We start from the raw sequence: 23029 nt of genomic DNA, 5'->3' as shown, positions 1-23029 counted from the left end.
CAGGGACACCGCTTCGACTTCTGAGAACTAACTCCCTCCAGTTGAGCCCCCACTACTCGTTTGGGCCAAGGTGGTCCCCATCTCCAAGCTCAGAGACCGCTGTTCTACTTTAAAACAGACATGCCACCCACCTGTCACACACCTGAGGTCGTGATGGGTCACCACCCAGACCACTGCCCCAAACGACCACCAGCGTTAAAGTCGGTGAAAAAAAAAAAAACAAAAAAAAAAACAAGGGAGATTTCAGGCTTCTGCAAGGGGCGGGAAGACGGGAGAATTTATTTTTAGTTAAAAAAAAAATATTTTTTCAAGATACCAAGTTCCAGAAAACCTTTCAAGGTGTCTATTTTAATTCTCCGGCTGAAGAGAGGGAGTGCGTACTAGCCTGAGCCGGTGGGGAACATAAGCTGCTCCCACTGGGTGGATTACCGGCTGCTTCCCCGGCCGGTCGGCTGTCTGTGGGACACCAGGGCGCCCGAGCCCTTCGGAGAAGGAGCGGGCTGATTTATGGCTCTCGGGATTGCTGCTTCTTGGGGTGCAAGCTCTGCTCTCTCTGCACGACTCTCTCAAGAAAGAACTCCTGGTCTGGTCTAGTTCCTTTCTCTCTGATTCCCAAGCCAGCCCGTTCCCCCAAGGAACAGCCCTGCAGAAGCCTTCGAGGAACTGAAAGAAATGTAAATTTAAGTTACTACTCGTGTCAGAAGATCGTGTGGGGGCCACACAATCTGAGGGTCGCCTTTTGAAACAACAACTTCAAGATACCCAGCTATCTGGGACAAACCAGGCCAGGGTAGCACCGAGTACTGCTGGTCAAAGCTTCAGAGCTGTACTGATGTGAATACTAAGTAAATCTATGAAAGCCAGAGGGGCCGATGGCCCCACTTGGGACATCTTCTGTCCTTCCAGCCGAGGCTCTACCTCTCTGCCTGCTTCGTGGCTGTGGTTCAGTCCACAGGGGGCTTCGAGGAGACGGGAGGGAGAGAAGAACCAAGGGAATACACCTCCCGTGGGTCACGGTGGGCTGGATACGCCCCCTGCCCCCCAGCCCTGGCTGGGGGTAGAATGACTGTCCTATTTCTGGGATATAAAACACAACCCCTTAGGATTCCTACACCCACTCTTCAAATATTCTCAAATTATCCAATTTGAGTAAGTAGGCTGTTTCCTGCCGAGACCCCAACTAATACAGCCACCAATCTGGCTTTCATTGAATATCTAGGCATTTATGCCCTTGAACCAATGGCCTTGACATTTTGTAAACACGGACATTTAAAAGACCCCACCCTGACGCAAGCCACAGACCACTTTAAGGATCCTTGTTTGAAAACGCAGGCCTGACATCCTCAGTCCCTAGCACCGGGATGACTTCCGGAGGCCCAGTTTAGGGAATGAAGGGTTCCTGGAAGGTCTGTCTTTCTGGGGTCCCCCGTCTGGTTGGTGGGTGCACTCTCACCCACAGAAAGCAGGGGTCCGCAAGGCCTTGGGTCTCGGGCCTGAGAACTGGCCATTCCAGGGGATTCCCATTCCCCCCTCCGGCCCCGGATAGGGAGGACTGGGAATTGTCACATCTTGCTGTCCTCTGGAGGGAGAAAGTCTGGGACAGGCAAAGGGCCTGTGGTCCGGTTTCAGCACTGGCCTCGTTAACAGCCCCGAGTCAACACTGGCAACAAAGTTCCGAAGAGGCTATGAAACAAGATGGAATGTAACCAGCAGCTAGAAAAGGGCTAGGCGAGCCCAGCTGCAGCTCTGTCCTGCACGCTGCCCCAGCCCGGCCCGGCCCCCGCTCCCCATCTCCCTGAGGCTCCCGAGGGTCACACGGCACCAAAGTTCTTGCCATCGCCCCTTTTTAGATGAGGTGCACGAGCAGGGCAGAGCAGGCCGAGCCGAGTACCAAGCCCACGCACACGTAAAAGGACATCACCACCCCCGTGGCCTCGGCCAGCTCCCTGGGCACGATCTTGGGCCCGTACATGAGGGCCAGGGCGCTGAGGTAGCCATTGCTGAGCCCCAGCAGGGAGGTGAAGAACACCGGGTAGAGGTCGGACCGGAAGACCACGGTGTGCAGGTGGACGCGGGGCTGGTAGTTGCAGAACACGAACAGGGGGATGAGACAGGTCCGGAGGAGCACCAGCCCGGGCAGCACCTTACTTCTGGGCCCTGGCGCCTGAATCCAGGCCGTGACCTGCCGGCCACACAAGTCAGCGAAGTTAAACAGGAGGAAGGTGGTGAGGGGGACGAAGAACGTGGTAGTCCACGGCGAGCCCGAGTCCTTGTCCAGGGACTCGATGTTGGTGGAGATGGCGGGGAAGACAAGGCCGGTGATGAAGAAGAGGTAGATGATACAGAAGCCCAGGCCGGCTGTCTTCTTCAGGATGGGGCGGAGGGGCGGGATCGAGGACTCGCCGGATCCAGGGGCTGCCGAAGGGGCGCTGGGGTGGTCCTGGGGTGGCTGCTCTTCACTGGGAAACACACAGGCCGGCCAGACAGGCCTCAGGTAGAACCTGCAGGGGGAGAGGGCTCGTGGTCAGAGGGCCCCTGAGAGCAGGGTCACCCGGGATTTCCAGGGGCAAGGTAGGTCCCCTGCCTAAAGCGTAAGCCCCAGATGGCCGGCAGCCTCGGGATGCCCTCCGATGATGTATGTATTTCGGGGTGGCCAGAGGGAGGCCTGCACAGTCCCCGGCCTGCCTGTCCTGGTGCTGCCCGAAAGGCAGGTGACCGTGCCACGAGCAGGGACAGAGAAAAGCAGCAGTAATCGCCACCTGGCGAGCCATTGGTTTTGGTTTGCTTTGGAGAAGAAATGGAGATAAAATAGCATTTTAAAATATCAATTTTTAGGGGCAGCCGGGTGGCTCTGTTGGTTGAGCGTCCGACTTTGGCCCAGGTCATGATCTTACAGTCCGTGAGTCTGAGCCCCGTGTCGGGCTCTGTGCTGATGGCTCGGAGCCTGGAGCCTGCTTCGGATTCTGTCTCCCTCTCTTCCTCTCCCCTGCTCATACTCTGTCTCTTCTCTCTCTTTCTCTCAAAATAAAGAAACATTAAAAATATTTTAAGGGGAGCCCAGGTGGCTCAGCCACTTAAGCGTCCGACTTCAGCTCAGGTCATGATCTCGTGGTTCACGGGTTCGAGCTCCACAAAGGGCTCTGTGCTGACAGCTTGGAGCCTGGAGCCTGCTTCGTGGATTCAATCTCCCTCTCTCCCTGCCCCTCCCCAGCTCGTACTCTGTCTCTCAAAAAAAAAAAAAAAATTAAAAAAAAATTTTAAAAACAATGAAAAAAAATTTTTTAGACTTATAAAAATAACACATGCTTCTTGAAATGAAACCAAATAACACAGAAGAAAAATGACAAGAGTAGGATGAGAACTTCCACCCTGGGTCTCTTTCCTTAGAGGCACCGACAGTTAAAAGCCTGGTGTCTACTGTTGTTCCATGGGGGTGCCGACACCCCCCTCCCCGACACACACCTAGTTCCTAGTTCCATTTTTTTTTTTTATGTTCATTTATTTTTGACAGAGAGACAGAGTATGAGCAGGGGAGGGGCAGAGAGCAAGGGAGACACAGAATCCGAAGCAGGCTCCAGGCTCTGAGCTGTCAGCACGGAGCCCGACGCAGGACTCAAACTCATGGACTATGAGATCATGACCTGAGCTGAAGTCAGACGCTTAATGACAGAGCCACCGAGGCGCCCCCCTCGTTCCATTTCTTTGAAGCGAAGGAAAGTGGGATCAAGCTATACACGGTGTAAAAGTTTCTGCAACAGGAACATTCCTAAATAAATTTTATAGGTCATGTATATAAATACATCATATGACGGCCCGAATACGCACATAACCGCAATACCTAAATGCGTGCACATAGTTGCGTTAAGGACAAGATCTGGTGGTTTGTCTTTACCATGAAGACGCGTGGCTCGATGTGACTCGATGCCTCTCTGTTGTGTAGCTCACAGTAATTCATTGTATAAACATACAATGTAACTGCTCCCCTTCTGGTGGACATTTAGGTTAGCTCCAATTTCTCTCTACTGCAAATTACCAGTGCGATGAATAATCCTATACAGACACCCTGTGCATGTATGCTCGTATTTCAGGAGAACAGATTTCTAGAAGACGACCTTCTGGATCAAACGGTTTGGACCTTTAACATTTTGATAAGATATCAGGAAACTGCTCGGCAAACAGGTAGGAACAATTTATCTCTGCGCTGTCCCACTCCCCCGCCCTATCGACAGTAACCTGTCCCTTTAAATCTCTACGCGCGATCGTCTGTGTCTTCGAAAAAACTGACCACGATTTGTAATCATTAGATGAGTTTACTGGTTTTATCATCTGGCTCCTCCAATAGAAGACAGCTCCCTGGGGCAAGAACCCTGTTTGCCTGTTTCCAGCTAAATCCCCAGGCACAGAGTGACCCTTCAAAACACAATTGTAACTAACAAGCCTATACAGGTGTCTTTCCCGCCCATATCCTCAACACTGAATATTACCAATATTTTCGATTTCTGCTCCTCTGACCAGAGTAGAAAAGGCTTGGGTCACCTGGCCTTGCTATCTTGCTGTGTGACCTTGCCCGAGTCACTCAACCTCTCCGGGCTCAGTTTCCTCGTCCGTAGCATGGAGGAGTGCTGCAGCCATGAGCTTCCGAGCGCCCTGCGGGTCCACCCATCCTAAGTGCCTACAGATGACAAGCGAGTTGGCGGGACGGTTCCTCTTCCGAGTCACATTTCCATGCGGTGCTGAGCTGGGCACTGCGGCCTTGAACTCTGTCTTGTTTCACAACCACTATTTAGGGAAAGGAGTTTTCTGACTTCCCCCTCTACTCAGCAGCAGGTCCCAGCCTTAAGTCCGCTCTGGGGAAGCTCCACGCCAAGTTCCCCTGGCCAAAGCCCTTCCTCATTAAGTTCTTTCAGATCTGTCTCATGTGCCCCCTCCCCCAGCCAGCAGTCTCCCACCAGGCCCTGTGGCTCCGTTCCTCCTGGGGCAGCACCCGTGGGCTCCCTTTTAACTACGAGTTAGTCTGAGCAGCTCCGGGAGCACCGGTGTCTCCAAAGCCCCGTCCTCAGATGCGCTTCTGTCAACCCAGAAGTCTTGACCAAAGTTTTAGTCAGCAAAGAAAGAGAAGCTTCCACGGGGCGGCGTAGCCCTTGGGCGTTCCCTGTCTCACAGGCTCAGCTGGAAAGGATTTTGGCCTGCCCACGTGAGACTGGAAACGAGGGTGACCCACTGTCTCTGCTGAGACTGCCCTGGTTTTAGCACCGAAAGCCCCTCATCATGGGAACCCCTTCCGTCCCGGGCAAACGGGGAAGCCTGGCCACCGCACTGGAAACAGACCCATGCGAAGCACCGTAAAACAGGACACAGGCAAAGAGCAGGGGCCCTGGGAGGCTCCTGCCTTCTGTCCACTCTGTGACTCAAAGGTAAATTCAGTGGCAGCAACGAGGTATCACGCAGGGTGTGTGGTGTTGGGGACAGTGAACAGCCAGACCTCAGGGATCACAGGGACGGTGCCGTGCAGCACAACTAGGCAACTTCTGATGAAGGGCCCTGAAGGTGCTGCGGAGGGGGTGGGTAGGCTCATGGGTCCGTGGCCACCTGGGACACCCAGCGTGAGGGCGCTCGGTCCCCGTCCATCCCCGGGAGGCCACTGAGCCCTGCTGAAGTGACACCGGTCCTCCAACTGGAGAAAGAAACATGTGCCTCGGCAGACTCTGGTGAAGGCAGGGGGCCCTGGGGGTCACCGAGGAGACTTTCTCAGCGGGACAGGAGGAAGGCGTGATGACCAAAGACCCTCGCAGTCACAAGCCGGGGATGCGGCATGATGTGGAGCAAAGGGTGCAGCTGTGGAAACAAATCCGGGTTCAAATCCCAGCCTGTGACCCACCAGGTGGGCAACCCGGGCATCTCTGTTAACTTGCTAAAGCCTCAGTTTACTCATCTGTAAAATGGGGGAGGGCAGTCACGACGGCACGCAGTTGTCGCACACGATGAATGAAGAAAAGAAATGCGTGTAAACCGCTTAGCTCAGTGCCACCACACCAAATGGGGTCCTGTGGAAATGGGGTCCTGTGGAAATGGGGTCCTGTGGAAGGGCTCTGCCAGTTCCCACACCGTGGGGCCACCGGCTGCTCCCCCGGCCTTCGCTGCCTCGGTTTCTTCACCTAGAGAATGGGCTAGACAATTCCTGCCATCTCCTACATGAAGAGGCCTTGAAAAGCATAAAAGCCGAGAAAAAAAGCCGAGTTAAGGGTTGTTTTTAAAAGAACAGCAGGAAGCAAGAAAGAAAGAGGAGGACGGACGCCTGGGTGGCTCAGTCGGTTGAGCATCTGACTCTTGATCTGGGCTCAGGTCATGATCCCAAGGTGGTGGGATCGAGCCCCGTGTCAGGCTCTACACCGACTGTGGAGCCTGCTTGTGATTCTCTCCTCCCGCCCCCCTCACTCTATCCCCCTTCTCTTGCTTGTGAGTACGCTTTCCCTCTCTTAAATAAACAAACAAATAAATTAAGTTGGGACTTGAGAAAGAAAACAAAAAGGGGGAAAGAGAGAGAGAAAGCGTGAGAAGGACGGAAGTAAGGAGAGAGGTGCCGCAGGGTGGAGAGAGGCCTGGGAAGACAGTGGATAGAACGCAGGTTTGGAGTCGGGGTTGAGTCCTGCTTCTGCTGCTGGCCGGCTGTGGGCCTCGGGCAAGAAATTCAGCCCCTGGGAGCCAGGTTTCTCGTGTGTGAATGGGGACGGTGGTGATAAAGCGTAGTGCCGCACCCTACGAGGAACAGGTGCATGAGCCCCGGATGAGAGGTGGCCCGTCAGGCCGGGCCCAGCACAGGGCAGAAGCCAGCGCGGGCGCTGGGCGAACGGAGCTGGTTTTCATCGTGATCTCCCCTCGGTCCCACTCCCGCCGCCTGGCATCCCCGTCTGAAACGTGACAGACCCCGGCCGGGCGGGGAGGCAGGGGGCAGCGCAAAGGCCACCGCCCGGATCCACTGGCCCGGCCGACGGATGAGACAAGTACGAGCCGGGGAGAGCTCGGGGCTCCGGGGTGCGGCACCGCGCGAAACCCACACTGTCTCTGCCCTCGGGGGGTGGGGGGTGGGGGTTCCCACCCCAGTGGGGCGGCGGGCAGGAAGAGAAAACAAAGCGGACACCCACTCAGAGGGCGGAAGACCGCGAGCGCATCACTGAAAGACGGAAGCCAGGCCCGAGAGGAAGGCGCGGGCCCAGGCGGGCCTCACCTGGCGTAGTCCAGCCGCGGCAGCAGCAGGCAGAGCCCCACGCACAGCCCCAGGAACACGTCCGCGGTCAGGAAGAAGGCCAGAGTGCTGTCCGTCACCTCGCTGGACGCGGCCAGGTCCACCAGCAGGGCCACGGCACTGATGGTGCCCCCCATGGCTCCTCCTGCAGAGAGCACCAGAAGGTCAGGATGGGTCCACCCTCCGGGTCCCGGGCCCGCCCCCTCTCTGCTCAGGCTTAAAGGAACCAAGATAAAAAACTCCCCCTGCTGAGAGCCGGCTGCGGCCTCTCCCAGGATCCGAGCGCGGCCTGAGCACCCACCCTATGACCGTGTGGGGTGTCAGGCTCCGGGGCAGATGGCTTGTCAGTCTGTAAAATGGGGCTAATACTCGTCCTATCCATCACGGGAGGCCTGGTGGGTACGTTGCACTGCCTGGCTGAATGGATGAGTCTGCCCACAATAGGGGATCGGGATACGGATTCTCAAGGAGGCAGGAAGGTGCTTCGTGCAAAACGCAAACAGCAAGCCGGTCGGCGTGGGCACGGGCTGCTCTGTCATTGTCACACAGCTCTGATCAGGGGGCACTTTTCTGCCCACTGTTGCACAGAGCAGGAGTGGAGAGGGACAGTGTAGGGCCTCGCCCACACTCCCCCCGACACCTCTGCGGCTCTGCAGGGAACAGCCCACTGCCCTGATGGACGACCCTTTCTCCCTAGCCTCAGGGTGAGCCTTCTTAGCCTGGGTGGGCCAGAGACTGGGATTTAAAAGGATGGCAAAGAAATGAAAGCTAGCACAGTCAGGAAGAGCTCAGACTCTGGAACCGGAACACCTGAGCCCAATACCGGTTCTCCCGCTTCTGGCGGCGTGGCCTCCAGTAAGTCACTGAACCTCTCTGGGCCTCCATTTCCTCATCTGTAAAATGGGGATGCTACTCATACCCACCTCAAAGGGCTGCGGTGAAGATAAAAACGGTTACTACACATAAAGCATTCAGAAGGGTGCCTGGCACACAGAAACGCCCTATCAAGCCTCTCTGATTCCCAGTTAAGCGTTTGGCTATTTCTGTCCCTCCTACATCAAAGCGGCAACAACAGGGTAAACCCCTTGCCAAGAGGGAGCCAACTTCCGAGAAGCTGTAATCCCCACCTGGGTGTTTTGTAAGAAATGGAGCTAAACTTCAGTAAGACACTTCCCGGCTGCCCTGAGGAAGAGATCTTAACATCACTGCCTATTGATTTCCCTCTCTCTCCCCAACTTGTAGGGAATTTACAATATTATCATCAACAACAAACCAGGCCTCGGGGAGCTCATCTTTCATGACTCCCTCCTTTTATCTCATCAGTTATGGAAATACATGCAAATGAGGGGTTTAAAAAAAACACCAGTCCAAAACAAATGAATTGTTCCTCAGATGCCAACACACGCAGAATTCACAGATGGGCTCCTCTGGACGAAAAGCGATGGGGGCCGGTGGGGTGGGGTGGGGGGGTCTCTGGGAGACGGGGCCACCTCCGATTTTCCAGGGGGAGGGACACCCGATGGGGGCGCCACAGAGTGATGATACTGGCTTAGGGCCCAGGGTAATTAATACTGAAGCCTGTGTACCAGAATTCTCCACTTTTTCAAAAACGGACTTTCTGAAAAATTCATAGGAGAGTCCCCTTTTCTAGAAGATTCACAGGTGGCCAACTGTACCTGAAAGGCCCCTTGCAGGATGGAGGGAGAGGAGGGGACAAGGACTCCTTTCGGAGACTCTGGTGATGATCAGGGCCATTTCCCTCAGGCTAGGCGTGTCCTTCTTGAAGCACTGCTAGGGGCTTATCGATTGTATTCCAGAAACTTAGAATAGGGACTCCTGGGTGGCATCCGACTTAGGCTCAGCTCAGGTCATGATCTCGTGGTTTCTGAGTTCCAGCCCTATGTAGGGCTCTGTGCTGACAGCTCAGAGCCTGGAGCCTGCTGCAGATTCTGTGTCTCCCTCTCTCTCTGACCCCTCCCTGGCTTGTGCTCTCTTTCTCTCTCTCTTTCAAAAATAAATAAATAAACATTAAAAAAAAAGAAAGAAAGAAAGAAAGAAAGAAAGAAAGAAAGAAAGAAACCTGGCAACGGGTCCCCTTTATTTTCCTTTAGGCCCCAGGATTTCCCGGGATACAGCCAAAAGCCTAATCTGATGGCGAAAATGGCAAACAGACTTGAGCTCACATCTGAACTCCGATCTGGTGATACAAACACCTCTAGTGGGTGAGTTGAGAAGGGCTCAGAGGCTCAGGAGGAAAGGTGCGGATCTATTAGTGATGTCTGGCACTGGCATGGGCACACTTGTGCAAGGTATTTGTCATCCCTGCCACGTACAGCCTGGCATGATTAATTAGTGGACACAGAGCAGATTCTTCGTGAAATTCTTCTCGGGTGGGCAAATGCTTACGGCATTCCCTCACACAACAGGGACGTGCCCAGACACCGAACAGGGCAGCTGGGCCCCTGGTTCTGCCTTAAGGGATGGTGTCTTCTGCAAAAGCACAGATTCTTACTGACCCACCTCCTTTTTATCTTGTTGGGACATCTGAGCGAGGGAGCAGAGCTGCCGAGGCCTGGACACCAGGCTTAGGATCAGCATCAAAGTTCAGCCAGAGGGGTTGGCCCGAGTCACACAGCTGCGTCCCCAAAGGATGCCAGAGTTCAAGGTTAATGGAGGTGTTTATTTGCTAGGCAGGCTATCGGCTGCTGAGAGGCTGGGTCTTGTTCATCTGTGAATCCCTGGCACAAAGTCTTCTATAAAATGAGAAAGGAAGAAAAGGGGGAGGAGCTAAGAGGAAGGAAGAGGAAAGACGGAAGGGGACAGAAGGCGCAGGGACAGGGAGGAAGGGGAGAAAGGGATGCGGTCCCAGGAGACGGTGCTTGGTAGGCACACATTCTTGCCAAAATTGGCTGCAACTGGCTTCCCTCCCGCCTGCTCTTCTTACAGGATGGTTTTCATGTTGTCCCGCTGTCACACGTGGGTCTGTGTCCTCTCCCCTCAAATCCAGGTGGGCTCGTGGCTACGGTAGACGTGGCCCTAAATGGCTTCCTCGTCTAAGTCATGAAGGGAAATGATGCTTCTGCCTGGGTCTCCGGGGATGCTCACTCTAGAGACCCAGGCACCATGCTTCGGGGAAGCCCACCGCCGTCCCCGCCGACTCCTGCCCAGATCACAGATGTGTGGGCCAAAGAAATGCCCGTTAGTGTTTGAAGCCACTAAGTTTTGGGGTGCTTTGTTACCCAATAACAGATAGTGGACACACAGCTAACAGTCGTTTCCTTTTCTGGAAGGACCACTGCATGCTCCCCTCTGCCTCTCCCCCCCCCGCCCCCCCGCCCCCCACGTGACTCCCAGGGGGCCCGACCTCGTCATCGGCTGCCTGGAGCCCAGCTCTCACCCGATATCAGCGCCTGGGAATTCCTCATGGGGAAGGAGCCAGTCATGCCGAAGACACTGCTACTGAAGACGGTGGACGTGCCGCTGAGGATTGCCATGCAGACAATGGTGACAGCAAAGAAGCCACTGGTCCAGGACGAGGTGTCCACCTTCACTAGCGCGGTCATCAGCAAGAAGATGGCCAGCATGACGGTCAATGAGGCCAGCACACGGACACGAATCGGAACCCTGGAGTGGGGATGCCAGAAGCGGTTAGAGATCCCCTCGGGGCCTCCCACGCCAGACCAGGGTTGGCGAAGGTTCTCAAGGGAAGCAGGTGAGCTCAGTGGCTGGGACGGCCCACTCTGCAGCCTGGAGGCCTGGGCCTGAATCCTGCCTTTCTGGCTCACTGGCTTGTGGCCTTGGGTCAGTGACTCCATTGCTCTGGTTTTGGCTTCTGCGTCTGCATGGCAGGGAGGAGAATGGATCCACCCGAAGGGAGGCTCTGCAGAGGGGAGGGTGCAGAGTTCAAGGGGAAGTATCAGCTCAGGGAAAATGCTCCTTTTCATCTTGCTTCTTTTCATCTTGCTGTGAGGTCCAAGGACAGGAGGACATGGGGGCTCTCGAGGCAAGTCCCTGCTCCCCCACCACAGGGCTGAGCCCCCACTGGCTCTGTCTAATGTTTCCACGGAGCAACCACCCTCTGGGCTTCCCTCTCCCAAAACTTAGCAGCGGGGGGAGGGGGGGAAGGGCAGAAAATCATCATCCTCATACAGCAATCACCCAGCGAGTACTTAATTTGTGCTAAGTACTCTTCGAAATGTTTTCTATGTGCTGGCTTGCTGAATCACACCAGCCCCATAAGACAGGCTCTCTCTCCTCTCCTGCACAGACAGGGAAGGAAACTGAGGGCAGAGACGCTGAAGAACTTGCTCCACGTCACTGGGCTGAGACCCCAGGAGGTCTGGCTCTAGTCTGTGCTCTCAGAATGACACTCTACCACGTCCCCGGAAGGAAGGAAATACGGGTGGTCCAGAACTGAAGGATTCTCCTGGGATGGTCTCAGTTGTCACGGGCAGCCACTGATGCCAGGCTACTGCACCCAGGGCGGACCCCCAACTGAGTAGAGTATACACTCCTCCCAGCCCCCATCTGCCCAGACACTGCCCTGAAGGGAGAAGCAGAGAAGGCTGGCTCTCTAAGAAACTGCACATTTTTATTCCAGGGAGTATATCATCTAAAGGGGCTGTTTAAATCATCAGATTAGACTAAGCTTTAAGCCGGATTGGATGTTTGCTTAATTTTCCCGCTAACCAGTGGGTGAGGGCTGGGAGAAAAGCCAGATTAGTTATACACGGGTATTTTTTTTTTTAATAAAAAAGAAAGACCTGAAAGGTAAAAAGAAAAAAAAAATACATATATATGTACATAAATAGGTGTGAAATGATGAGCACGAGAAGCAAGGATTTTTCAAAGTGCTTTTGCAGCCCCAGGCTAACTTGAGTTTTTTTCTGATCCTCGTTCTGATCCTCGCTGGAGGGAGAGCAGGTGCTGCCTCTGCTTTGTAAGGGGCAGAGGGGAGCCTGAGAAAGCGAACAGGCAGTTCAAGGTCGCGGCGTGAGTCCGTGGGGAGCGAGGATGAGGACCCGGGTCTGCTGAAGCTCTGTTAACACACCTTCTCTCTGGTGTGTTCATTCCACAAATGTGTGTTGGGCAACTACTGTGTGTCAAGCACTGTGATGTGTGGGACAGACAAAGGACAGACAAGGGACAGTGCTCCATTGGGAGGGCCACAGGGCATCCTGGGCACGTCCAAGGGGGCACCAAACCCACCCTGGGTGTCACACAGTCTTTTGGCAGGTGCTAAGCTGGAGTATAAGGTGTGTCGGGCTGTGAGCACACACGTCTTGTGAGAGAGAGAGCACGGCACGTTCAGGGAACTGAAGTGGCCTCTGGGTGCAGGTGAGACTGGGGGCAGAGGCTGGAGAGAAGCAGAGCCCTATCCTGGAGGGTCTTGCCTCCCTGCTAAGTGCCAAGACTTGATCTCCAGAGTAGGGTATAGAGTTGGAGTGCAGGCTTTGTCTGCCAGCATCCCTTTACCCAAAGAACACTCTTCCTGGGGCGCCTGGGTGGCTCAGTCGGTTGAGCGTCTGACTTCGGCTCAGGTCATGATCTCGCGGTCTGTGAGTTCGAGCCCCGCGTCGGGCTCTGTGCTGACAGCTCGGAGCCTGGAGCCTGTTCCGGATTCTGTCTCCCTTTCTCTCTGCCCCTCCCCCGCTCACACTCTGTCTCTGTCTCTCGCAAAAATAAATAAACATTAAAAAAAAAGAAGAACCCTCTTCCTTGTGTGCCAAGTTGTTCTGGAGAGGTGGCCCGCCATATTGTCCACACTGACCCAGCCACAAATGATGATCACCCAGGTGATGAGTGGGTCTGGGGTGACTGGAGCGTCCCATGCCACTGGTCGCTGCACTGGGTTAGGGATTGGCGCGTGCGCCAGGCAGGGTCAGCCAGTCCTCCCCAGGACCGAAAGGTGGAGAGAAGTTCACTCTCTGCCATGACCGTGTTGGGGGCTGCTGGCTGCCACCTGGCCGGCTGCACGGAGAGAGATCACATGTGGGATGAAGCCAGGCAGACACACACACAGAGCCCAGGGACGGTGCAAGAGAAGGAGAGCCCTGGGGACGTACGCAATCTCCTAGATCGGACAATGTGATCCCTTTTCGGGTCACTACTGTTTATTACCAAGAATGCCAGCTAGCACCAAGAGGCACCTCAGCGTTGCTAGCTGGGGAGCAGCATGGTTAGATGTTCCACCCCTATGCCTTGCCTCTACCAGGAAGCAGGCTGCAAGTGACAGGTAATTAACACGCCCCAAGAGCAGCTTTCAACCAATGATGGGGAAGTGGGTGGATAAACACCCCAGCTCCCTCCCCCTCAGGTGTGTGCTCCACACTGGCTCCCAGAGTCCCCGGGTCCAGCTGGGTCACTCTCTATGGGAGCTGGTTTGATAGGCATCCTGTGTTAGCAGCCTTCTCCTTCTATCCCTTTTCTCCATTCTTCTACCTTTACTTCCCAAGTAAACTCCTCTCACTTAAATCCCTGTTCCAGGGGCTGCTCCTGGGGAGCCCCACACCAGGATGCATCTTCCCAGGGTCTGCAGGGGCCTCACCCTGGGCAGGAGCTGATGGGCAGCAGATGGGGCATTTGGGCCCCTGGGGGCCCAGAGTATTGGGTGTAAGTGCACACCAGGTGCCCTGGAGGCTGTGGTCAGGCCTTACCTCTGATGCTTGGGGTAGTTCCACACATCCGACCTTGTCACACCGTGCCCCCCACCCTCTCCCAGCAACTGGAACTGCCCCAACACCCCAAAGTTAAGAGCTAGCAAGGGCACACAGCCTGGTTCAACATAATGTTCCAGTTTACGGTTATAAATGTTAAGGAAATCAAGTGGAGAGAGAGGCTGGGGACCGATGCCAAAAAGCTTTAACATGATCCTTGGGGCAAGAAGAAGGCCCAGGACAGCCTGGGAGACATGAGGAGGACAGTGGCCCGTCTTGTTCTCCCACTGGCCCAGGGTGGGCACAGGGCCCGGGAGGCACCGGTGAGCATCTAGTAAATGCACAAGCAGGCAAGGGCTACGGGTAGTGCAGGGAGGCTCTCACGCTGGGCCTAACCCCCGGTCGCTCTCTGCTTCTTGACCCCCTCAGCATAGCAGGGAGACCCCTGGGAGCACTTGCAGCCCTTGAAGCCAACCTCGGAGAGCGGCCTCTGCCTCTAACCACCTCCTCCCAGACCAGGCCTAAGACGAAGTCCACCCCAGGAATGCTGATGGCATCACGGGAGCTTCTGGGGCCTGCCACAGCACAGTAATTAGTTGCTCCAATGGGAAGGTTGCTTTGGAGAGAGCTGGGGGGCTTCTCGCCCAGCACCCCCGGGGGCGGGCAGCCGAGGGAAGAGTGGGAGACGAGGAGGTAAATGCCAAATTCAGGACAAGAGCAATGCAGTTCCTGCTCCGCTCTGCTGCCCCCACAGGCCCCTCACCTGCACAGGCTTCCTTCTTACCTGCGAATTACCTGCCGCAGGACCCTTTCTCCTCCTGATCCCTGATCCCTGGGCCCCAGGACCTCAGGGATCTTGCCTGGGGCTATTTTCAATGCCCATAAAGCTTTATGGCAAGAAGCCCACCCCACAGGCACTAAGGGGGTGGGACAGGCTGGCTTCACTCTGCTTCTTCCACTTCGGCAGGGAGCGTGGCCCAGGGGACGGCGATGCCGTTAGGATTGTGGGGAAAGTCCAGGCAAATGTTGCCCTGGAGTCCGTGGTTCTGCTCTCGGACGGGGGATAGCCAAGATGACTGCTTCAGCCCTGGGACCCTGGGGCAGGCCACATTAATATGAGATTCTTTGAGAGGGCTGCCAGCTCCCCACCCCCTTGCTCATGAGGGCTCAGCACCCCAGGGGACTGATTTCTTCATAAGTCTCTCAAATGTAAATCCTCCTCATAAGTATTTATGATGCTGCAGATTTAACATAATAAAACACTTGGAGATTATGGATGAGCCAGTCAGAGAAAGCCAGGGTTCTCCAGGAGGGGAAAAAAGGAGACATTTCAATCTCGCACATTAAATAAAAAACAGCTTAGCCCCAAACCATCTTCCCACAACCCAGAAACAGATGGAGGCCTGCGAGCATTCCCCACACTGCCCTCGCCCTTCTGCTGGAGGCAGGAGAGGGGCAAGGGCAGGTCCTGGGGTGGGCTGGACCTTCTGGAGGGTGCCCTGTAACGTCAAGCCTTCAGAGCCAGCTCCCTGCCTGACCTCGGGAGGGTGGCTGCCTTGGCCATCCACTGTCCCCGCTACAGACAGACCTAGACCTTCACCACCTCCTTCCTTCCGGGTCTGTGATGCATCTCTGGCTGTAGGGAGGGGCTGGCAAACTAGGAGGCAAGTGGTCCAGGGGTTCCAGGTACAGGTGTAGGGTGAGAAGGGTTCCAGTTCTCATCTGGCTTCACCCTGCTAATGGCCATGTGACCTCCGTGAGCCTGCTTCCCATCTATAAAACAAGGTAACAAGTTTCCAGCTCTCAGACTGTTGTAAGGATTAAAGGAGATAATGCTCGGGGCGCCTGGGCGACTCAGTCGGTTGAGCATCTGACTTCGGCTCAGGTCACGATCTCACAGTTTGTGGGTTCGAGCCGCACGTCGGGCTCTGTGCTGACAGCTCAGAGCCTGGAGCCCGCTTCGGATTCTGTGTCTCCCTCTGCCTCTCCCTGCTTGCACTCTGTCTCTGTCTCTCAAAGTTGAATACAAGTTAAAAAAAAAAAAAAGTGCTAACTCCTCTTATTAGAGATTACTCTCCTAGATCCCTGTCACTGCTGGCCCCTGACACCACTGCTGACCCCTGTCCTGGGCTGGCTTCTGGCCTGCTAGACCTCACGACCACAGAGGAGGCACTCCCAGGTACGATGCCAGCTTGGGCCATCCCTTACTGGTCCTGTGGTCTTGGGTACATCTCTTGACTTTCACCTGAAAAGTGGCTAATGTCATGGCCTCCCTCCCGGGTCGCTGTGTGTCACCAGGTGTCAACCCTTTGTTATAGTTCAGACAATGACTCCAGATCTGTCACTTGTACGAGGCTGGGCTATCCCTGCTGGACAAAACCGCATCCCTAGGGCCGGCCAGGCCAGTGAACAGAGAGGATCATGAGAGTCCTGAAAAGGAGGGGATAGTGAGAGATCCAGGGGCTCTCCACCACGGCTGTCACCCCCTCATCATCCTCCTCCTCCCTTTGTGTCCCCTTCCTTTCTTCCTGCTTTCCCTCCTGTGAGCCTCTGCCAAGGACACAGCTCTTCCCTCCAGGGGCTGGCAATGCTGAGGGGACACGTGGCCCTGCTCTGAGCTCCATTCCTCTGCCTCCTCCTGGAAGCGGGGGGGGGGTCCTCTGGAGGCGGCACCCCACCTTTGAGGACACTGAGGGTAGCCCTGTGCACCAGGGGAAGGCACAAGGAGGCAGGTTAAGGGTCAGCTGGTTTATGATTGGGGTTGCAAAGCCCTCAGGCCATCTGGACACCATTCTGCTTCTCGCTCTTACAGCCTGCACCTTGGTTGTAAAATGGGTGCAAATCCTTTCACTTTCCTTCTCTTGACAGGCGGGTCTGTGTCCCCTTGAAACCAAGTGGGCTTGGTGAGTGCCTTGACCAGCTGAGTCCAACGTCAGTGCCACCATGTGGCTACAGAGACCTTGTAGCTTCTGCCTTGATCTCTTGGAGCACCTGCTCTTTAGCCACACCATGAAAAATCCTCCTGCCTGAGGCCAACTTGCAAGAGACCACGGGGAGGGGAGGGGAGGGGAGGGGAGGGGAGGGGAGAGGAGAGGAGAAGGAGACAGGGGCCAGCGAAGGCCCAGCGGCTCCAGCCCAGCTGTCTGCAACCACATGAGAGACACAAAGCCAGAGCTCCCAACTGAGCCTGATGACTCCCAGATCCTGAGCGATACTAACCACGGTTACGGTCTTAAATCACGGTGCTTCGGGGGCATTTTAGCGCAATGACAGGGGATTGGAACAGCCCCATAGCTTATGTTTGGAGAGACCGGTCTATCCAGGCTTAGCACACGTGAGGCACAGGTGCTGCCCTCTCTCCTCCCATGCGTGGAGCAGACATCACCAATCAATCGCAGCACACTCCCTGCGGCCGGACCTGCCTCAGGGTCCTGTTCCACCCGAGATCCAGGCAGTCACGATAAATGTGGCTGCACTGAGTGAAACTGATTGGCCATCGGTGAGCTAAGGTTTCAGTAGGCTGTGCCCAGAGAAGCCCAGGTCTCTGGTGGTAACTCAGGGGCAACGTAGGCAGAGTAGCTAGGGCTGTTGCTCTTGTGAACCTAAATTGACAGTGGATGGCAATAGTCCCCCAGTGGGACTAAGGGCCATGCTAACTTGCCTGGCTACTTCCTAAATCAGTCCTTTCTCCACAGCTCTCTCCTGGCCCCCACTCTAACACAGTGTCAGACGTTCCCCACTGACCCTCTGCGAGTGGTCAACACGTGAGCCGGTGACCCATTCCCCCGGAGCGAGAGCCAGGATTGGGGGGGTGCCAGCCTCTCAACTTCCCATGGCTCTCAGAAATGCTTGGGAAACCAGCCTCCCTTGTTCCCCAGCCCCCCCCCCCAACCCCCCGCTGCCATCTACATGCTGTCCTTTGGTTGCTAAGTCTGCGGCCCAGGTAGCTGTTGACAGGCTCCCATGAGAGGGAAAGGAGGAAGACCCACGTCCCCACATGCCTCCTGCCGGCTGCTGACACCATGCCACGGCGTGTGGCTGGGAAGTGAGAGACCAGCTCCCCAGCTGGGCATCCCATCGGGAGGTCACGGATCTAACTTCTCCATCGTTATGGAGGAGTGTGGGCTGCCTGCCTCCTACTTAGGCTGCTGCCCTTGAAGCCGGCAGAAAAGCAGCCGCTGTGAACGAAAGGCAAGTGGAGACGCAAGGAGGTGAGGGTCAGGGGCTGGCAGAGAAAGGAAGTGGCCTACCTGTTGACGAGCAGGAAGTTCGCCATGAGGCACAGCACGGAGGAAACGGTGGAGGCAACGGTCAGGTAGCTCTCAAAGTAGTTCTGCAAGCACAGAAGTGAGGAGGCTGCTGATGTCACCTGGGAGGGATGGGAGGGCCCCACTCGAGAGCGGAGCCAGGGCCCTCCTGGGGGGCTTCTCCCCACTGCCTTCAGATACGACTGATGGATAAGTCTAGCCCAAGACGGCATGGGCCCGCCTCTTTACGACCCAGGACCACTTACTCGGTCACACGACAGACGCCAACATAAGCTGTGCTAAGTGCTGGGGACACAAGTCAGGATAAGACATTGTCCCTGCCCTCAGGCCCCCCAATGCTCTGCAGCCCACACTGCCACCTATTCTTTTTTTTTTTTTTTTCCACTCCCACCTATTCTACGTGTCCATCCACAGGGGAGGCAATGGGGACAGGACTCAATTGTGAGCATGTATACACAGAAAGACTGTGCCCCACCGGCCTTCTTTGCCCACTGCCAAATTTCAGTTATCCAAATGTGTGTTGTGACCCAGCCACATTCTCATGTTCCTGCAACCAAGCGAGGCCTCTGAGAAATACACCAACCCTGGGGTCCCTGGGTGGCTCAGTCGGTTAAGCGTTGGACTCTTGACTTAGGTTCAGGTCATCATCTCACAGTCGTGGGATCGAGCCCTGCATCGGGCTCCTTGCTAAGCACACTCTCTGTCTGTCTCTCTCAAAATAAATAAACATTAAAAAGTTAGTTTTTTTTTTTAAAAAAAAAAGACATACACCAAGACTGATCCCTGTAGGGAAACTTTGTTCCAACTCTGGATTTGCTTCCTCAATAGAGCTGTTACCCAAGGTCAAAGCCATTTTGGAAAATGGCTCCTAGACTGGCCAAGATGAGGACAAAGGGCATTTTTCTAGAAGCAGTTCTGAGTTATTCTAGACGAAGTGTACATGAGACCACACGACAAAGAAATCCTGATTATGAAAGCGGTAGGACAACTGTGTGTGTGTGTGTGTGTGTGTTTAATTTTTTTTAAGTTTATTTATTTATTTTGAGAGAGAGGGAGAGCGAGAATGAGCACGAGTGGGGTAGGGGCAGAGAGAGGGAGGTAGAGAGAACTCCAAGCAGGCTCCACGCTGTCAGCACAGAACCTGACTCGGGGCTTAAAGTCATGAACTATGAGATCACAACCTGAGCCGAGATCACGAGTCGGACACTTAACTGACTGAGCCACTTAGGCACCCCAACTGTAAGCGTTTTTCGAAACTCAGAGAACTGTCCACTCATCAGAGTAGATTTTACTGTGTATCTGGTATCTCTCAATATACCTGTCTTAAAAAAAATTAGAAAAGGCTGACAGATCTTGGCTTGGTATGTTGTATGTTCCACCACGAACCCCAGGTTGGTAACGATCATGAGTTCTGAACCGTGGTAATAGATTACACGTATTAAGCATTTACTGTGTGCCAAATACAAGGGCTTTATATGAAGTATATTGTTTACTCTACAAAACAAAAAAGAAGCTGTGAATATTCTACTCCGGAAAGCTCACCAGATTGACTTCACTGAGGAAATATTTTGAGTTGCAAATGTGCCAAGCACAAAGGACAATGTGTGCAAAAGCTTGCCAATGTGCAAAGAAGTGTGGCGACTGTAGGGATCACTATGGAGAATGAGACATGCTTCTTGCCCGTTAAGAACGAAGCATCCCACTGGGAGTGTAGGATAGAGTGTGAAGGTATTTTCATCTCAAAACACCACAGGGAGAGATGTCAGAATTCTGTGGGGTTTTTTTGCCAAGTCAGAGGTAGGAGCAGTGTGTTCTATAAGGGGTTCCGGATGGGGGAGTGGGACCAGGAAGGCGGATCACGAGAGAGAATGGGAACGAGTACCAGTTTGGGGAAAGGTCCCCGAAGCGGTGGGAACGGAGTCAAACCTTGAAAGAGAGGGTCAGATCTGTCCTTTCTGGGGGAGTCTGACAGCAGCGTGGAGTGCAAAAGGAAAGATATCATAACGAGCTCCTCCTGGTCTGCAACGGATTGTTCCACGGTCCCTTTTTAAGCCTGCAGAGTGCTTTGCGGTCTTTGAAATCTGCACCCTGAATATCAGGTTGTGGTGGCCTTGCAATTAAAATGATAATCACAGCTAGTGCGGTCCATCAACCATGAGCCTTAGAAATAGCCTTCCTCCTTTGAGGTGCTACCTCATTGTTCCTGCCCTGATGGGCTCAGTAGAGCCTAGACTGGTCCGAGGCACTCAGTCAATTACGTCTTGACACAGTGGCTGAGCCTACGTGAGGCCAGGCAGGTGGCAGGCGGGAACCATGGAGAAAGGCCCCGAGGAAGAGACAGCTGCAGGTGGGGGCCAAGCCTGCCCCAAATCCGAGCCCCCGGCGAGGCTCCCTTTACTCAGTGGCTGCTCGCTCCGTGGCCAGTCTACAAACGACCATCACATGGGATGCAGAGTCTCTGTCTTTGTTTTTTCAAGCAAGCTCGGGTTCCCTGAACATTTTAGGAACGGGGATTTTCTAGGTAATTGAATGTTCTGGTTTGTTGATATTTAAGCAGAAAATTGTCCTTTTAATGTTGGAGAGGGTTTTAAATATTGACGCCCGAGTAGGGCTTATGACTCCCTTTCTGTTGACAGAGCTCCTTTTCTCTGCTTCACAAAGAGCACACAGAAGGGGCAGAATGGACTTGACCCTGGGCCATTTTTCTACTGGTACAGATTGGGGACTGCAGATGGTTATGTGGGTTGACTCAGCATACCCCAGGGAGCTGTTGTTGTTTTTTTTTTTAAACTTAGTTCTTGATATAAACATGTGGGCGGGGGGTTACTTACTTGCTGCTTTTGTCTGTGAATAGAGTTCTAGCAAAATGAGGTGTGGTGGGCAGACCCTCCCGATGGTCCCCACAGTCCCAGCCTCCTGTGTTCACACCCTTGTATGTGATCCCCTCTGCTAAGTGGGGGTGGGACCTGTGACTTGCTTCTGACCAAGCAAGGGGCCGACATCTGTGATCGTGTGTATGGGGGTATGTTACACGACATGGTAGCACCTGTCTCGTTGGACTCCTTTCTTCTCTCCCTTGATGGCTTAGAGGGCACAAGTGGCCATGCTGGGGAACCCCATGTGGCAAGAACTGACCCCCAGTTGCTCAGAGAGGCTTCTGGCCAACACCCAGCAAGGAACTGAAGCTCTGAGTCCTACAACAACAGCAAGGAATCGCATTCTGCCAACAATCCAGGTAAGCCTGGAAGTGATCCTCCTCCAGCCGGGCCTCCAGAGAGACCACAACCCTGGTGACCCCCTTGATGGCGGCCGTGTGAGACCCTGAGCCGAGGGCTGTGCCCCGCCCCCTGGACCACAGATACCGTGGGGTAATAAATGCGTTATTTTAAGCCACTAAAGTGGGTAGTATTTCGTTACACAGCAATAGATTCCTAATTAAAGAGGGCTTTAGACAGCTGAGGTCCTGCTATCGGGGTTTTCCTGAATATTGCCAGCTTCTTGTAGTTTAAACTCAGCGTCTCATCGGAAACAGGGACGGCTGAGCATGATCTTGCCAGACACGAAGACCAATATGTCTGCCCACGAGGGGGACAAAGGTTATGCTTGCTGAGGTCCTTGTCAAATCCTCTGAAATTAGGATCCTTTTTGTGGGTGGCGTGCACGGATTCCAAGAAACAGGACTCAGTTCATGGGCCACCGCCAGATCTGCTCACCTTGCCTGGCTCTCAGGACATCTGCCTCGCTACCTGACCTCCGGTCATAAAGCCACTGTCACTGCTGCCCCCAGAGAAGGAGCCGGCTGCTGAGGAGAGACCCCTGTGCCCGGGTCCTGGCGGGGCTGCGTCCCAGAGGCTCTTGCTCCCCGGGTGACGATGAGAAGGGTCAGGTGACACTCTCCGAAGTCGAGGAAGGCGAAGCCCCGCGAGGCAGGCTGTGACCAGTGAGAGGCGGGAAATGGAAAGGAGACAAGAGATAAACTTCTTGACTTCCGTCTCTCCCGACCAACTGTTCAGAAATGCGGTGGGCCCACGTGGCTTCTCTGGATGTGTGCTGGGCGCCTGAGCAGCCAGCTGTGTTTCGTCGCAAAGCTGTGGCCAGCCCAATAACGCTGCGGCCTGCGTTTTCTCTCTCTCATCTCTGCCTCACTTCCCTTTTCCCTCACTCTTGCTTCCCTAGAACTGCACACCCTGAGATGGCATTCGCATGGAACGTGTGGCCTTGGGCTCCTTTCTAAGAAGCATCCCCCAGTGAAGGCCCTCCTTTCCATCCTGGATGATGCCCTTTGCAGGCTCGCAGCCGGCATTTCCCTCCTGGGTTCATCTCGTTTTCTTCCAAGGGATGTTGGGGCCACCGTCTCCTATTTTACCCCAGGAAATGCAAAAACGTTCGAATACTGGTTCAAAAACATTGGTAACAGGCCTGCCCCCTCCAAAGCAACCTGTCATCTCCATCCCATGGGGCAATCTTATGTCATGCGATGGCTGGGGATGGTTCATGCCATAGTTCGCCTGCACTTGGGACTGGCTCCTAAGAGCTGCCTCAAAAGGCTCTGTTATTTATCACACCAGGTGCCCCCCAACATGACTGACGAACGTGACCATGAACAGGGTGAACCCAAAGACACCAACGGCCAGCTCCAGCCACGCAGGAGTGCAGGAATGAGGAGAACACTGGGGCAGTGGCACCAGGCCACCTCGGGTGACAGCGGAGGCTATGCTTTCCACACCCACAGGAGGCACCAGTCCTGAAGCTATGATATAAATGAAGCTCTTCATAGTTATGCAACACGGCAGCCTTGTTTTTGTTTTTTGTTTTTCAAAGGTTTGTTTATTTTGGAGAGAGAGCGAGTGAGCACGAGTGGG

The 23029-nt window shown here is 54.5% G+C and overlaps 1 protein-coding gene across 1 annotated transcript in view; it reads right to left on the bottom strand.

Annotated features, from left to right (window-relative positions):
* Positions 1-257: 257 nt before the first annotated feature.
* SLC29A3 (solute carrier family 29 member 3) overlaps positions 258-23029 on the bottom strand; it is a 43057-nt gene continuing 20285 nt past the window's right edge. Inside the window, exons 3-6 of the mRNA XM_042908552.1 lie at positions 18150-18232; positions 10641-10867; positions 7226-7388; positions 258-2501 (exon numbers count right to left, since the gene is read on the bottom strand). Of these exons, the coding sequence (XP_042764486.1) occupies positions 1847-2501; positions 7226-7388; positions 10641-10867; positions 18150-18232 (1128 nt within the window). The 3' untranslated portion in view covers positions 258-1846. The remainder of the gene's footprint in view (positions 2502-7225; positions 7389-10640; positions 10868-18149; positions 18233-23029) is intronic.

The sequence above is a fragment of the Panthera leo genome, chromosome D2 (genome assembly GCF_018350215.1).
Source record: "Panthera leo isolate Ple1 chromosome D2, P.leo_Ple1_pat1.1, whole genome shotgun sequence".
Classification (NCBI taxonomy): domain Eukaryota; kingdom Metazoa; phylum Chordata; class Mammalia; order Carnivora; family Felidae; genus Panthera; species Panthera leo.
The sequence above is the reverse complement of the archived record's forward strand: the minus strand, read 5'-3'. Positions and strand labels throughout refer to the sequence as shown.